At 37.6% G+C, this 18,626-nt stretch overlaps 1 protein-coding gene across 1 annotated transcript; it reads right to left on the bottom strand.

Annotated features, from left to right (window-relative positions):
- Nucleotides 1-4,968: 4,968 nt before the first annotated feature.
- Nucleotides 4,969-18,626, bottom strand: cimip2b (ciliary microtubule inner protein 2B). Its single transcript, XM_060908613.1, is given in 7 exon segments — nucleotides 4,969-5,063; nucleotides 6,424-6,642; nucleotides 7,937-8,069; nucleotides 10,329-10,483; nucleotides 13,895-14,059; nucleotides 14,062-14,117; nucleotides 18,583-18,626. Coding segments are annotated over 7 exon segments (867 nt in total).

Raw genomic sequence — 18,626 nt, 5'->3', positions numbered from 1 at the left:
GAACACTCAACATACAAAAGCTATGGACCAGAAGTGTGAAGAGAAGCACAATCACCGAGAAGCACAATTAACCTAAAGTGGTATTTTACTGATGTTTGGTGTAATCTAGTCCACAAAAATGCAAGCATAACTCAATCTTCTGTCAACCTATCTGTTATGTAGTCAGCTATTCCATCATTCCCTGCCTGTTAATACACAACATTTCAAAAACATTTCTAAATTAATGATAGTACATGTTGTTTAACTTTAGACAAATCTTATAGAAGTATTCCAAAGCAGAGGTTTTCAAACTTATTGTCTAAGGCTAGTATACATCACTGCACCGCTAGCGCATAATCAATGTATAGAAACATCTATGACTTCTAAATATGTACCTTTTTATCATTGAGCCAAAGTAGAGTTAACGAATTGACAAAATTAAATATTATTAAATAGCAGGGGTGAAAAAAACATGAGTAATTGACATTGTTACTGTAAGTACTGTTTTAGAAGAGTTGAAATTCAATACTTTTTTCTCAAGTAAAGGGTTTTTATTGCTTACATTTTTTTCACCTTCAATTTACTTGTTACAAGTCTTAAAGAGCATGAGATCTGTCTTTTTTCTATTTTTTTCCTATTTCTTTTTCCTCTGATTTTTTTTTTTTTTTTATGTTAGTAAGATGGTGTCCTTAGCTGCAATTCATCTCCCAAGTACATTTCAAATATCTTTAATATTCAGGGACGGATCCAGACCAAGAATTTGACAGATGCACATTTGCAGAATTATTTTCACTAATTTTACCAGATCACAATGGATTTTCACAGGGGCATAGAGCATGCCAAGCCCTTTCTGAAGAGGGCAGCTATGGCCCGCTACGACCATGGCTTGGCCCGTTATTTGCCTCCGAAGTCCCATGTGAGTGCTGCTCACTGAAAACTTTAATATGAGTCCTGACTCCAGCTGCATGCACACGCCGGGATTCAAAAATTCATAACTTGGCCACCAAAAGTCCTATCCCCGCCAAACTTTACAGGCCCTTCCCTCTCCCTGAGACCTTTCGAAACAGCCCAGGCACAGCCTGCCATGACTGCAGCTCAGCCCGTTATTCGTGGCAAAGTTCAAATTTCTACCTCTTTCTGGAGCATTTTATCGGTTTGACCTAGATTCTTTGTCTCAGGTCATACTATAAAAAAGTATGGTGAGAATACAGGTAATTAGGTCAGGTAAGCATCACTGCTTACCACAGGTGGTCGGATCCTGAACCATTGGTCTGTTGGTTGAGCGTGGCTATAGCCCATGTAGCTGGCTAGCAGTAAAGTAAACAAACACCCCGTGACCGATGCCAAGTGGTGCACGTATATTTCTGACCGATGCATCGGTTACAAACACCTGTCAGGCAATAAGCTTTTTCCATTTATCTCAATCTTTAAACAATTCAGCTTCTGTTACGGAGTCCAAGGATATTGATTGAGCTGTGAGGGACTCAGTTATGTTTTGGATCCATCCAATCAACAATCCAAATTCCAGGTTTGTCTGAATTAGCAGTGTTTTTCTTATGACTGATTTCTCAATGAATTACCAAGTCATGCAGGATCATTTGAAGAAGAAGCCTTTATTTGTCACATATACATTACAGCACATTGAAATTCTTTTCTTTGCTTGTCAGGAAGTTGGGGTCAGAGCGCAGGGGCAGCCATGATACAGCACCCCTGGAGCAGAGAGGGTTAAGGGCCTTGCTCAAGGGCCCAACTGTGGCAGTTTGGTGGGTGATGCTAGGGTTAGAACCCCTGACCTTCAGATCAGTAACCCAGTAACCACTGAACCACCACTTCCCATTTAAATGTTGGAGTATGATTAAATAGAGATACATTACATTAAAGGCATTTAGCAGACACTCTTATCCAGAGTGACATACAACATACCCAGAGTAGCTTGGAGAGCAGTTAGGGGTTAGGTGCCTTGCTCAAGGGCACTTCAGCCATTCCTGCTGGTCCAAGGAATCAAACTGGTGACCTTTTGGTCCCAAAGCTGCTTCTCTAACCTTTAGGCCATGGCTTCCTTTTTGGTACTTTATGACTTTCAATCAAGTAGTGCTTTTTTTTTTTAAGAGCATCTGCCTCTAGTGGACAAAAACCTAAACTACATGTTTAAAGGAATAAAATCATTTTCTGATCTATCTGTAATTAGAAAAAATAAACATTTCCTAGTACTGAGAATAGGTCAGAACACTTTGACTCTAAACTCATTTATAATAAATGCTGGTTTATGATGCACTTTTTGGGCACTAAACAATTCTGCGTGATTGTAAATTAATCACTAAAGCTGTGTAATCGTTCCATCAGATAATAAACTGATTACAAAAAGAGTGGCAGCACAGTGCGATGGTTTCTAGGGGTTTTGTTGGTAGTTGCTATGGTATTCCATGTTGTTGGTAGGTTGTTGCTTGGGTGTTTCCTATGGGATCTCAGGTGGTTGATATAGTGCTGCTTTCTGATTGCTATGGTATTCTAAGTGGTTGCTTGGGTGTCCCTAGTTGGTTGTTATGTTATTCCAAGAGATCACTAGAGTGTTGCTAATACCGCATTCTCATTAATTCAGAAATAAGAAATGGGAACGCCATCAGAATTACATCATTTCTGACTGTGTATTCACACTGCAAGTGTGTGTCACTTTCTGAACTCAGGGTTGAAGAATTTCCAAGTAGGAATTCCTAGTTGAAGGTGGGATTTATTTGGTCAGAGTTCAGAAATTCCAAATGACAATTTTAGCTGTACACAGCAAAAGCTGTTGCTACGGTGATGCTAAATGGTTGCTATGTAATCACAGCTGGTTGCTAGGGTTGTCCCGGTTGTCCCAGTGTTACCCAGAAAAACAATTATACAAACTAGTGTAAATGCATCTATATTAGATAGCTATATAAATATTTTCCTTCAAAGTGTGTAGTCCATATTTGGTTTACTGTTTATTGATTATTTTTTTATAATACGGTACATGCAGAGTGAAATGTCCAGGTATTAATATTGCAGCTTCAGTATTTGAAGACGAGACTGTTGTTTTCTTATGAATGATGTTCCTCTATGCAGAAGTGTGACCTCTGACCTCAGAGCTTGATACAGCAGGGGAGAGCGAGGTATAATAACCATCACGTTTTTCATGGTTTCTTGCATTTCTTTCCATGTACCGAATTAAAATATCCCACAAAATGAAAGAATGTAATCTCAGGCACACATTTTATATTCAGTATAGCTTTGTGTCTTATTTCAGTACAGTGCTATGGACGGTTAAATAGAGGATGTGCACAATTTGCCCCGCTCTCCTTTACATTTGTCTGAAGAAACTGTATGGTGTACAGGTACGTTATGATTCCCAAGGTACAAACAGTGATCCTTAGTGGTCCTTGTGGTTATAATTACAATATTTTTTTTAAAGTTATGAATTGTTTGCAGTCTGAAAGAACCAGTTTTGTTTGAGATGAAGTAAGAGATATGGTGTAAGGTGACGTTTATGAAAGGAGTCTCCAGTGTCGGTGCTTTTGTAAGAGTCAGTGGTAAAACTGTAAGTTTTATAATACGGGAAAGTCTTCATAACGGTAACAAGGTTCTTGGTAACATGACAAGATGCGTTTGGTTTTTCTCTCGTTAACTTCAAGAAACGACTGTTTATAGCTGCTATAACGACTTTGTTTCATGGATATCCCACAACACTACATGTAACTAAAGTGGATACAAAGTATTGACATGTCATTCATTAAGTCATTAAAAAGTGTAATTGCTGGCAAATTTCTTTGGTCTAAGGGGAAATATAATGTTTCAGGATGTGCAGTTTTTGGAAAATAGTCGACTTCATGGTGGTAATTGTGTTATTTTTCGACGACAGCACACACCCAGGTGTTTTATTCCTTACATATGATTTACCTGTTCATTTTTTACAATGAGGGTGTGGGGGATGTTCTGAGGAAAAAAAACTCAGAAATTCTCTAAGATTATTAAAAATCATAAATTTGCAAAAACAAAAACAAAAACAAACAAACAAACAAACAAACAAAAAAGCACTCAGAAATTTCGAGATCAAAAATTCAAAAATAAAGAAATTTTGGAATTTCTGAGGGGTTTTTTTTCTTGCAAATTTATGACTTTATGATCTCAGAGAATATCTAAGTTTTGCTCATAAATTTCAGACTTTAATCACAGACAATTTAAGGCTTTTGTGTGTGTGTGTGGAATATTACCCCCTCCCTCAGCTATCTATCTATCTATCTATCTATCTATCTATCTATCTATCTATCTATCTATCTATCTATCTATCTATCTATCTATCTATTGTGGAATATTACCCCCTCCCTCAGCTATTTATTTTTTTTATTTTAACCTACAATGGCCTTAATATACCATTGTAGTTTTTCTTTCTGATCCCTAAAATGTTTAAAACGTGATAAGTTTAAAAGAAGAATCATTAACCTTAATATTCATAGGAACTAAATACTGTATCATGCCACACACTCTGCAAATGCTTGAATTTTTTTTAAGTATTATGATTTTTAAAAATTTTATTTCCCCGTCATCTTTTCTCGCACCATTATTCACATAAATCTATAGTATAAGTGATTTTCTGAGTGACTTGTATTTGACTAACTGACTGTGGGTTTTCCTGATGTTTCCTGTGTGATAATAAAGCGCATTATGTCTCAGTATATCTGTCATTTGGGGGTGACTTATATATTTTTTTTTGGTGGGGGTTTTCTTACCAAAAAAAAAAAATCATAACTGTAAAATAAATAAAATTACCATATATTACAGCATATCTAATCAGATATCTAATTGCTGTGTGAATATCGCATAGTTGCATGCACCAAAAAGAAAAAAAACCTCCATAAACGTTCTCCATGCTGCAGTTTCCTTTAATCCCAATGATATTTTTGATTCTTGTGATATTTCTCCTGAGTGCTGAAGATCAGAACAGCTGCTGGGGTCCATCGAAAGCTCCATGATTCATCCCTCGATGTCGATCTTCTTGCGAGTGCTGCTCAGATCTAACATGCTTTTGGTGAGCTGCCCAAACGTCTGTCCGTATTGAAACCTGTATCCTATTGGCATGGCGACATGTCAGACCATCTGAATATAAAATATAACTGACCGTTCACTAGAAGTGAAAATCAGCTTTACAGCAGCATCAGTACAGAAATATCACAACCATCACATGTGACCTTTACAGCTGAATAATGGAACCAGATGCACTACATGTGAAACATTAATGTGCAAATAAAAGAATGGTGTGTAAAAACAAAAACCCTATATAATTAAAAAAATTATATTATATAAACTATATATATTTTTTAAAAAACTATAGGAATCATGTAAAAATTGCAAATGAAAATAAATAAATTTGTAAAAAAAAATCATGCATGAAAAAAGCATGTTTAAAAGATGTTGTAAAATCATGAAAATCAAATAATCTCATCTCATCTCATTATCTCTAGCCGCTTTATCCTTCTACAGGGTCGCAGGCAAGCTGGAGCCTATCCCAGCTGACTATGGGCGAAAGGCGGGGTACACCCTGGACAAGTCGCCAGGTCATCACAGGGCTGACACATAGACACAGACAACCATTCACACTCACATTCACACCTACGGTCAATTTAGAGTCACCAGTTAACCTAACCTGCATGTCTTTGGACTGTGGGGGAAACCGGAGCACCCGGAGGAAACCCACGCGGACACGGGGAGAACATGCAAACTCCGCACAGAAAGGCCCTCGCCGGCCCCGGGGCTCGAACCCAGGACCTTCTTGCTGTGAGGCGACAGTGCTAACCACTACACCACCGTGCCGCCCCAAAATCAAATAATAATTTGTCAAAAAAATCACATGGAAATAATTGTGAAAATCAGATGCAAGATTTAATTAATCGTTTAAAAAAATCAAAAGTGAAAAATGAATCATGTAAAAATCACGTGAAAATAAATGCATTGTTTGTAAAAATAATATACTAATATAAATAAACCATGTTTAAAAAACATCACGTAAATAAATCATGCAAAAAGAATCGTGAAAATAAAGGAATCGTTTGTTAAAAAAAAGTTTTTAAAAAATCACAAGAAAATAAATGACTTGCAAAATCATCTGTAAAAATAAATTAACTGTGTGTAAAAATCCCATGAAAATAAATGAAATGTGTAAAATTTACCATTTGAGCATAAATTATTCAGGTGTGAAAATCAAATATAAAAATAAATGAATTGCGTAAAGATGTGAAAGTCCACTCTGTGTGAAAAATGTGAAATATAACGTGACGTGTCTAAAACCATATCACGATGTTATTATTAATGTGAATTTCATGCATTTTTTTCTCTAAAGGTTCACATTAAAACTGGTTGTTTGATAGATGTTTGTAATAATAATATTAATGATACAGCTTTGTCTCTGGATGTTTCTGAGTAAAAAGCAGCCAGTAGCTGGCACATGTCCGGTGTCTCGGGGCAGCAGGCCTCGGTGTGTGGAGTAGATGGTGGGCACTGAGACCAGATTGTCAGCGCTTTCGCTCGTCAGTCCGAGCGCGGTGTGACTCTCTTTCATCTGCTTGCCAAACTGGATCAGTGCCTTGTTGGTGGCAATGGGAAAGCTGGAACCCATCAGGAACCTGGCTTTGGGGACGTAACCAGTAAATCCTGCAAACACGCCGAGGTGTAATAATATCACTAATGTGTTAAAGGTTAATGTTTATACTCAATACCTCAGTAGGTCCCATTTAGAAGATCATTCTCATTCTCATTATCTGTAGCCACTTTATCCTGTTCTACAGGGTCACAGGCAAGCTGGAGCCTATCCCAGCTGACTACGGGCGAAAGGCGGGGTACACCCTGGACAAGTCGCCAGGTCATCACAGGGCTGACACATAGACACAGACAGCCATTCACATTCACACCTACGCTCAATTTAGAGTCACCAGTTAACCTAACCTGCATGTCTTTGGACTGTGGGGGACATCGGAGCACCCGGAGGAAACCCACGCGGACACGGGGAGAACATGCAAACTCCGCACAGAAAGGCCCTCACCGGCCACGGGGCTCAAACCCGGACCTTCTTGCTGTGAGGCGACAGCGCTAACCACTACACCACCGTGCCCATTTAGAAGATACTCTATACATATACACTGATAGTTTTCCGTAAATATCAGTTATAAATCTAAGAAACAGCAAACAGTTCATATGCTAATACTTCATATTAAGGTTCATGCTAATTAATATGAACAAAAAAGCGAAACTTTTTCACGTTTTGAAGCGTAAATACACTATGAACAGGATATTCAGAAAATTGTTCACCTTATCGTTGGAGAATTTTGGGTTCGAATCTAAACAATGTCAAGAGAGTAAAACTGGCTGTGCTCTCTGGGTAGGTGGAGCATTCTCTGTCTTCCCTGTCAATCAAAACAATACTCGCCAATCATGGGCATCTGTGAGGTCATGTATGCGGAAGAGGGCAGACAGCCTTTTCCTCAGAATTGGGGAGAAAAATTAGAGGACAAAAAGGATTCCTCGGGTTTATCTTGATTTCTCTGATGCACTGTGAAGCCCAAATTACTTATTTTGTTTGTTTGTTCCAAAATGACTTGTATATTTGTTGTGAGATAAATGTACATTAATGTTTCACAGTATTAACCAGAGCATCATTATCAAGCACTGAACATATTTTTAAAAAAGGTATTAAGTTATAATATAAAGAATGGAAAAATTTTAAATCTAAACTATATTCCCTCAGCTTTTGATAACTGAAATAAAATAAAAGCAGACTCTGACTTGGTGTGGTGAGATACAGTATGGTGTCTGTGTACAGGATCGTATCTGTGCAGTAATCAGGTCCTTCTGAGATGTAACAGTCACTGGGTTCTGTGGACGTGATCATGAGCTGTGCAACTGTGCACTGTGTTGTTGTTATGTCTTGAGAAAGGTTTGTGTGTCTTGCCTGAAATGAAGTACTTGTGTGGGTTGCTGTCTTCCATTGAATACGGAGAGCCAAGGGGCTTCCAGCAGTCCAGGGATTTATAGGAAATCGGTTCTGTAGAGACGGCCACCAAAGGCGTGTTCAGTGCCTGTGGCTGAAGTGAAAAAAGAAGAAGAAGAAACATCAGCTTCTGCTAATTCAGTGTGGTTTGTTCTTCCTTCTGCTCTAGCACAGTGAGAGCTGTGTATCCGAGTGTGTGTCTGAGTGTGTGTCCGAGTGTGTATCTGAGTGTGTACCTGAGTATGAATCTGAGTATCTCAGTGTGTACCTAATTGTGTATCTGAGTTTGAATCTGAATGCGTATCCAAGTATGAATCTGAGTGTGTATTCGAGTGTGTTTCAAATTGGGTATATGAGTATGATGTCTATTCGGGGGTCTATCTGAGTGTCTAGCCGAGTGTGTATCTGAGTGTATATCAGAGTATGTAAATCCAAGTGTGTATCTGAGTGTGTATCTGACTGTATCCGAGTGTCTATCTGAGTGTGTATCTGAGTATGAATCCAAGTGTGTGTCCGAGTGTCTCCAAGTGTGTATCTAACTGTATCTGAGTGTGTATCCGAGTGTGTATCCGAGTGTGTGTCCGAGTGTGTATCTAACTGTATCTGAGTGTGTATCTGAATGTCTATCCAAGTGTATATCTGAAAATGTATCTGAATATGAATCTGAGTGTATATCTAAGTGTGTGTCCGAGTGTGTCTCTAACTGTATGAGTGTGTATCTGAGTGTGTATGTGAGTGTGTATCCAAGTGTGCGTCCGAGTGTGTCTAAGGTATCCGAGTGTGTATCCAAGTGTGTGTCCGAGTGTGTCTGACTGTATCTGAGTGTATATCTGAGTGTGTGTCCCTAGTATGTATCTAACTGTATCTGAGTGTGTGTCTGAGTGTATATCCAAGTGTGCGTCCGAGTGTGCGTCCGAGTGTGTGTCTGACTGTATCTGAGTGTATACCTGAGTGTGCGTCCGAGTATGTATCTAACTGTATCTGAGTGTGTATCTGAGTGTATACCTGAGTGTGTGTCCCTAGTATGTCTCTAACTGTATCTGAGTGTGTATCTGAGTGTGTGTCCGAATGTGTGTCCGAGTGTGTATCTAACTGTATCTGAGTGTGTATCTGAATGTCTATCCAAGTGTATATCTGAGTGTGTATCTGAATATGAATCTGAGTGTATATCTAAGTGTGTATCCGAGTGTGTGTCCAAGTGTGTCCAAGTGTGTATCTAACTGTATCTGAGTGTGTATCTGACTGTGTGTCTGAGTGTGTATCCGAGTGTGTGTCCGAGTGTGTATCTAACTGTATCTGAGTGTGTGTCTGAGTGTGTGTCCAAGTGTGTATCTAACTGTATCTGTGTGTCCGAGCGTGTGTCCGAGTGTGTGTCTGAGTGTGTATCTAACTGTATCTGAGTGTGTATCTGAGTGTATATCCGAGTGTGTGTCCGAGTGTGTATCTAACTGTATCTGAGTGTATATCTGAGTGTGTGTCCCTCGTATGTATCTAACTGTATCTGAGTGTGTATCTGAGTGTGTGTCTGAGTGTGTGTCCGAGTGTGTGTCTGAGTGTGTATCTAACTGTATCTGAGTGTGTCCGAGTGTGTGTCTGAGTGTGTATCTAACTGTATCTGAGTGTGTGTCCGAGTGTGTATCTAACTGTATCTGAGTGTGTATCGGAGTGTGTGTCCGAGTGTGTATTTAACTGTATCTGAGTGTGTGTCCGAGTGTGTGTCCGAGTGTGTATCTAACTGTATCTGAGTGTGTGTCCGAGTGTGTGTCCGAGTGTGTATCTAACTGTATCTGAGTGTGTATCGGAGTGTGTGTCCGAGTGTGTATTTAACTGTATCTGAGTGTGTGTCCGAGTGTGTGTCCGAGTGTGTATCTAACTGTATCTGAGTGTGTGTCCGAGTGTGTGTCTGAGTGTGTATCTAACTGTATCTGAGTGTGTATCGGAGTGTGTGTCCGAGTGTGTATTTAACTGTATCTGAGTGTGTGTCCGAGTGTTTGTCCGAGTGTGTATCTAACTGTATCTGAGTGTGTGTCCGAGTGTGTGTCCGAGTGTGTATCTAACTGTATCTGAGTGTGTGTCCGAGTGTGTGTCCGAGTGTGTATCTAACTGTATCTGAGTGTGTATCTGAGTGTGTGTCCGAGTGTGTATCTAACTGTATCTGAGCGTGTATCTCGAGATTGGAAGCTGTGGAAGCCTCATTGTGCCCTGATTAAAGACTGCACACTCCAGTGACTCGCTCTGATACTGGATCTCAGCTGCATTCATAATTAAACACGAGCGACTCGATACCGTTAGTGCTGGAGCAGAGCCGGAGGGCGAGTGAATGGTGACGAAGGTTACTTAAAACTCTCATTACCTTGATGTGTGGAAATGTTCGGCCCACTGCAGTTAGCGTGTCAGCTGCAGCTGGCCAAACTCTCCCCTTCTGATCTGAATCAAACTCACTGATTGCTTCTCGACACGTCTCTGCATACCTCTTCGAGAAGTAATTCTGACTTCTGGGGATGAAACCTGGACATGAAAAACATGAGGAGCTTTACTGCATGTAGCTCAAAGTCGAAAATAATACCAGAGCTTCCACATATGAAGACCTTCAAGTGTTATACCCTGTTATACCCTGTTATAATAACAAGTTCTAAAATATCAAACCACTAACTCTTAGAGTCTCTGGTATGCTTAAAACTGTTATAAGTCATGATTGCTGCCATAACCTAGAAGCATCATTTGTAAAACGTCTTGTTATAAAGTTATAGCCTGTAATGACATGTTATAAATAACCAAACGATTAAGTTTTTGAACTTATAGTATATTTTAAAACTGTTATATACAACCTATGATAAATTCTATAACCTTAAACACCATTTACAAACATGTCCTTTTATAACATGTTATAACCTATAATGACATAACATGTCAGAGCATTAACTAGTAGAACCTATAATCTTTTAAAACTTTTATAACTTATGATAACTACAGGAATCTACAAACATTGTCTGGAAATTTTGATTGTTATAGCATGTTATAGCCTATAATAACATGTTATAAATGACCAAACCATTAATTCTTTGAACTTGTATTTTAAATTTGTTATATATAACCTATGATAAATTCTATAATCTTAAACACCATTTTACAAACATGTCCTTTTATAACATTTTATAACCTATAATAACATGTAATAACATGTCAGAGCATTAACTCTTAGAACCTATAGAATCTTTTAAGACTTTTATAATTTATGATAACTACAGGAACCTACAAACATTGTCTGGAAATTTCAATTGTTATAACTTGTTATAGCCTATAATAACATGTTATAAAATATCAAACCATTAAGCCTTTGAACTTATAGTATCTTTTAATACTGCTATAACCTGCAATAACTGCATTAACCTAGAAACATCATTTGTAAAACTTAACATTATAACATGTTATAGCCTGTAATGATGTTATAAATGACTAAACCTTTAATTATTTGAATTTATAGTATATTTTACAACTGTTATATACAACCTATGATAAATTCTATAACCTTAAACACCATTTACAAACATGTCCTTTTATAACATGTTATAACCTATAATGACATGTAACCTATGATAAATTCTATAACCTTCAAACTCCATGTTACAAATGTCCTGTTATAACATAACATGTTATAGCCTGTAATAACATGTTATAACATGTCAAAGTATTAAAGCTTAGAACCTATAGAATGTTTTATAACCTATGATAACTACATTTACCGAAAACATAGGAAATTTTGAATGTTATAACATATTATAGCCTATAATAACATGGTATAAAATATGAACCATTAAGCCTTAGAACTCATAGTATCTTTTAAAACCATTATAACCTGTGATAACTGCATTAACCTAGAAACCCCTTTTGTAGAACTTAATGTTATAACATTTTATAGCCTGTAATTACATGTTATAAATTATTAAACTATTAATTATTTGAACATATATTTTAAAACTGTTTTATATATAACCTATGATAAATTCTATAACCTTCAAGCACCATTTTACAAACTTGGCCTGTTGCAACATGTTATAGCCTGTAATGACATGTTATAACATGTCAAAGTATTAACTCTTAGAAAATATAGAATATTGTAAAACTTTTACAACTTATAATAATTGCATTAACCTCAAAACATTATTTGCGAAGTCTGACTGTTGTAACATGCTATAGCCTGTAATGACATGTTATAAAATGTCAGAATATTAACTCTTAGAACCTGTAAAATCTTTTATAACTTATGATAATTATATTAACCTAGAAACATTATTTGGCAAATCTGACTGTTATGACATGTTATAGCCTGTAATGACATGTTATAAAATGTCAGAGCATTAACTCTTACAACCTATAGAATCTTTTATAACTTGTGATAATGATATTAACCAAGAAACATTATTTGGGAAGTCTGTTATAACATGTTATAGCCTGTAATGACATGTTACATGTTACGGCTTTGGAACTCATTACCTCCCGAACTTAGAAATATAAATTCCCTTCCACACTTCAAATCCTCACTCAAAACACACCTGTTCAAACTTGCTTTTCAAATTTAATCACTGCACTGTCTAATTTTTTAATTTTGAATTGTAACTTGTTTTAATGTTTTTTTGTTTGTTTTTTGTAATTGTAATGTATGGTTTGTCTTTCATTTTTGTACGGTGTCCTTGGGTGCTAGAAAGGTGCCTTTAAATAAAAGTGTATTATTATTATTATTATTATTATTATTATTATTATTATTATTATTATGTTATAAAATGTCAGAATATTAACTCTTAGAACCTGTAGAATCTTTTATAGGTTATGATAATTACATTAACCTAGAAACATTATTTGGCAAATCTGACTGTTATAACATGTTATAGCCTGTAATGACATGTTATAAAATGTCAGAACATTAACTCTTACAACCTATAGAATCTTTTATAACTTATGATAATGATATTAACCAAGAAACATTATTTGGGAAGTCTGTTATAACATGTTATAGCCTGTAATGACATGTTATAAAATATCAGCGCATTAACTCTTAGAACCTGTAGAATCTTTTGTAACTTATGATAATGATATTAACCAAGAAACATTATTTGGCAAATCTGACTGTTATAATGTTATAGCCTGTAATGACATGTTATAAAATGTCAGAGCATTAACTCTAAGAACCTATAGAATCTTTTATAACTTATAATTATATTAACCTAGAAACATTATTTGGTGGGCGGCACGGTGGTGTAGTGGTTAGCGCTGTTGCCTCACAGCAAGAAGGTCCAGGTTTGCACCCCGTGGCCGGCGAGGGCCTTTCTGTGCGGAGTTTGTATGTTCTCCCCGTGTCCGCGTGGGTTTCCTCCGGGTGCTCCGGTTTCCCCCACAGTCCAAAGACATGCAGGTTAGGTTAACTGGTGACTCTAAATTGACCGTAGGTGTGAATGTGAGTGTGAATGGTTGTCTGTGTCTATGTGTCAGCCCTGTGATGACCTGGCGACTTGTCCAGGGTGTACCCCGCCTTTCGCCCGTAGTCAGCTGGGATAGGCTCCAGCTTGCCTGCGACCCTGTAGAAGGATAAAGCGGCTAGAGATAATGGGATGAGATGAGATGTCATTATTTGGCAAATCTGACTGTTGTAACATGTTATAGCCTGTAATGACATGCTAAAATTTTTGACACTGTTATAACCTGTGAATGTTTCTCATCAAGAAGGTTTATTTAGAAACTGGTAAAATATGATTATCATTTAGAAGGCTTTCAGAATACACAGAATGCAGAATAACTGTAGTCATGCAATAACCTCTATAATGACATGTGATATTGTTATTATTTGGATGGCTTTGTTGATATAACTGTTATAACATATGAAACTCTTCCCCCAGTAATATGGACACAGGTAAGAGTTATCACCTGTGTAGCCTGGGATCATTCTCTGCAGCGTCTTCCTGTGTCCTGTCCCTCTCCTCCAGATCTCCTCCCTCGTCCCCATGTCCTCTTCTGTGGAAGGTGATGGTCCTGAACTCAGCACCAGTCTCAGAACGTGTGAAATCTCCAGCGAGGTCAGGAGTTTCGTATGAGCTGACTGTACGGCTTGCCCAGGTGAAATTTCAGCTGTGGACAGTAGCCTCCGTAGCTGCATCATAAACACTTCATGGTATTATTATTGCAGAGAAATGATTATAAAGTCTAAAAATAAAAGAAAAATAGTCGTGTTAAAACTGAATGATATGAAACAATTTATGATGTTTAAAAGTATTGGCACCTCAAGGATGAATGGATTTAACTATTATTATTCTTACCGGTATTATTCTTACTGCCTTGGGGTTGTGCTGTTATAGGAAAATCATCAACGAGGTCAGGTGGCAAAAGCTGATTATTTTCCTAAGAAATCATACCACAATTTGTGAGTTTTTCTGGAAATGGTTATTTAACATGTATGGAAGGAGTCAGCGCTTTGTAATAGTCTTAATTTTATGTAAAGCTGTAACTTTAAGTCTCCTGACTGCATTTTTTTCATCTTATTAGCTTCAAGAGAGAGAAAAAAGAAAAGCCGATGAGGGAATGACTGTTTATAGTTGCTGGGAGAACAGGAATTAACGTTACTTTGTTGTACCATAACATAACTACAACCCCGATTCCAAAAAAGTTGGGACAAAGTACAAATTGTAAATAAAAACAGAATGCAATAATTTACAAATCTCAAAAACTGATATTGTATTCACAATAGAACATAGACAACATATCAAATGTCGAAAGTGAGACATTTTGAAATTTCATGCCAAATATTGGCTCATTTGAAATTTCATGACAGCAACACATCTCAAAAAAGTTGGGACAGGGGCAATAAGAGGCTGGAAAAGTTAAAGGTACAAAAAAGGAACAGCTGGAGGACCAAATTGCAACTCATTAGGTCAATTGGCAATAGGTCATTAACATGACTGGGTATAAAAAGAGCATCTTGGAGTGGCAGTGGCTCTCAGAAGTAAAGATGGGAAGAGGATCACCAATCCCCCTAATTCTGCGCCGACAAATAGTGGAGTAATATCAGAAAGGAGTTCGACAGTGTAAAATTGCAAAGAGTTTGAACATATCATCATCTACAGTGCATAATATCATCAAAAGATTCAGAGAATCTGGAAGAATCTCTGTGCATAAGGATTAAGGCTGGAAAACCATACCGGGTGCCCGTGATCTTCGGGCCCTTAGACGGCACTGCATCACATACAGGCATGCTTCTGTATTGGAAATCACAAAATGGGCTCAGGAATATTTCCAGAGAACATTATCTGTGAACACAATTCACCGTGCCGTCCGCCGTTGCCAGTTAAAACTCTATAGTTCAAAGAAGAAGCCGAATCTAAACATGATCCAGAAGCGCAGACGTCTTCTCTGGGCCAAGGCTCATTTAAAATGGACTGTGGCAAAGTGGAAAACTGTTCTGTGGTCAGATGAATCAAAATTTGAAGTTCTTTATGGAAATCAGGGACGCCGTGTCATTCGGACTAAAGAGGAGAAGGACGACCCGAGTTGTTCTCAGCGCTCAGTTCAGAAGCCTGCATCTCTGATGGTATGGGGTTGCATTAGTGCGTGTGGCATGGGCAGCTTACACATCTGGAAAGACACCATCAATGCTGAAAGGCATATCCAGGTTCTAGAGCAACATATGCTCCCATCCAGACGACGTCTCTTTCAGGGAAGACCTTGCATTTTCCAACATGACAATGCCAAACCACATACTGCATCAATTACAGCATCATGGCTGCGTAGAAGAAGGGTCCGGGTACTGAACTGGCCAGCCTGCAGTCCAGATCTTTCACCCATAGAAAACATTTGGCGCATCATAAAACGGAAGATACGACAAAAAAGACCTAAGACAGTTGAGCAACTAGAATCCTACATTAGACAAGAATGGGTTAACATTCCTCTCCCTAAACTTGAGCAACTTGTCTCCTCAGTCCCCAGACGTTTACAGACTGTTGTAAAGAGAAAAGGGGATGTCTCACAGTGGTAAACATGGCCTTGTCCCAACTTTTTTGAGATGTGGTGTTGTCATGAAATTTAAAATCACCTAATTTTTCTCTTTAAATGATACATTTTCTCAGTTTAAACATTTGATATGTCATCTATGTTCTATTCTGAATAAAATATGGAATTTTGAAACTTCCACATCATTGCATTCCGTTTTTATTTACAATTTGTACTTTGTCCCAACTTTTTTGGAATCGGGGTTGTATTAACTAACGGCTCTCGGATGCTAATTACACGTTTCACACGTTATTAAAAGCAGGTGTTATTAAAAGCTCCAGATCCACTATGAACCTGATTATTATATCAGCGCCACCATCTTTGGATTTCTAACCATTCTGACCATCATATGGTGGTGTAGTGGTTAGCGCTGTCGCCTCATAGCAAGAAGGTTCTGGGTTCAAGCCCCGTGGCCGGCGAGGGCCTTTCTGTGCGGAGTTTGCATGTTCTCCCCGGGTGCTCCGGTTTCCCCCACAGTCCAAAGACATGCAGGTTAGGTTAACTGGTGACTCTAAATTGACCGTAGGTGTGAATGTGAGTGTGAATGGTTGTCTGTGTCTATGTGTCAGCCCTGTGATGACCTGGCGACTTGTCCAGGGTGTACCCCGCCTTTCGCCCGTAGTCAGCTGGGATAGGCTCCAGCTCGCCTGCGACCCTGTAGAACAGGATAAAGCGGCTACAGATAATGGGATGAGATGAGATGTATCGGCAAATTCAAAATAAAACTATATCAGAACATCATGTGTTTAAATCACTGTCAACAGTTTTATCGTTTATATTTTATTTATTTCCTTATCATTTGTGTCTGTAGACCTGAGCCAAGATATTAGGCCTCTCTTTCTAAGAACGGAAAATGCAAACCAGGGTTTCATGTTCAATTTCTAAAATCTATATAAACAAACAAGCAAACAAAGCTGTCTGCTGTCACTTATTTGACAGACCTGAAATTGATAGATATTGTCACTTTATTTATTTGTTTGTTTGTTTGTTTTGTTTGTTACTTAGTAATACTGATGTTTTATTGTTTGTATTTTGTCTTTAATATATATTAAAGACAAAATACAAGCAATACACACACACACACACACACACACACACACACACACACACGGACAACAAATTCTACCATGAAATATAACATTATTTGATATACAATATTTTTACAGATTGTAATCTTTAGCGCCGTCTAGTGGTCGATATCAGAACAACGCCATGTGTTTAAATCACTATCAACAGTTTTATCGTTTATATTTTATTTATTTCCTTATAACTTGTGTCTGTAGACCTGAGCCAAGATATTAGGCCTCTCTTTTTATCCAGATTTCTATCTGTAATATTATTTTTACACAGAGTTGCTCTGCACTTTGGCCATTTAATCAGATAAAGGAATCATACAGGCAGGGGTTAAATTGGGATTGGTTATGTGGGGGGGCTCTGCCTCGTATCTGCCCCTGCCGCCCTGCCCCAATATACTTTTTGGAAAATAACCCTCTAATTTGATAACCATATCATATTGCACAGAGATATACACCTTATCTGTGTGTTGTAGGCCTATGTGTGTCTTGTAGTGACCCCCTACACATTATGGCAGTTTGAATGTAGATTGGTTGGCCAATGTAACAGATTGTACAGGTTGTTGTACATTGGTTTGAAGGAAATGATTAGTGGGGGGTCTGGGGGTCCTCCCCCAGAAGTTTTTTATTATCATACATGTTATTTGCTGAATTCTGGTGCATTTTAATAAGTTGTTAGCTGACTTTACAGAGGTAGGTTGAACAATACCATGTTAAATCTTGTCACATGCCTACAGGTGAAAAATGTGAAGGAGAAATGTTCAGTGAGAAAATTTGAAGGCTTGCACAATCTTAAACCAAAACAGTTGATTTATTTTGGAGGATAAATGTTAAATATGCCAAAACACTGTCAGTCAAATTGTCAATCAAATATATTCATGCAGTGAATGCAACCAAATACAAACAACACTATAACATTGGAAGCATTTATTATTATTATTATTATTGTTATTATTATGTATTCAATTATTTATTTGGCATGTGGTGCTTTTTGTATTGTCTAGAACATGCATAAGATGAGCATATTACAGCAGCAAAATAGAAGCACAATCATTTGAATGCAGCAAAAGTTTTATGCATTCAAATGATTGTGCTTCTATTTTGCTGCTATAATATGCTCATCTTATGTATGTTCTAGACAATACAAAAAGCACCACATGCCAAATAAATAATTGAATACATAATAATAACAATAATAATTACACTAATAATACACTAATAATATTAACAATAAATAATAATAAATTAACATTAAATTAAATATTAACAATAAATAATAAAACACTAATAATATTAACAATACAGTGGCTAAGTAAAACATTTCAGAGAACTTGTGAATGAAAATGCATTAATTGGCTATGGTTTAGGTAAACCACACTCCCGTACGGGATTTAGAATAGGAGGGTCCCCAGACCATATGTGATATGGTCTGGTGCTAACCAGGCTACCAGTACAGTACCTTAAATTAACATTTTAACAGATATGTTGTTTGCTGCCCACCTTTTGAAGAAATCTGTAAGCTTCCTCCTCTTTGCTTTCCTCAT

Source organism: Neoarius graeffei, chromosome 25 (genome assembly GCF_027579695.1).
Source record: "Neoarius graeffei isolate fNeoGra1 chromosome 25, fNeoGra1.pri, whole genome shotgun sequence".
NCBI lineage: Eukaryota > Metazoa > Chordata > Actinopteri > Siluriformes > Ariidae > Neoarius > Neoarius graeffei.
Note: the sequence above shows the minus strand (reverse complement) of the source record. Positions and strands in the feature narration are given on the sequence as shown.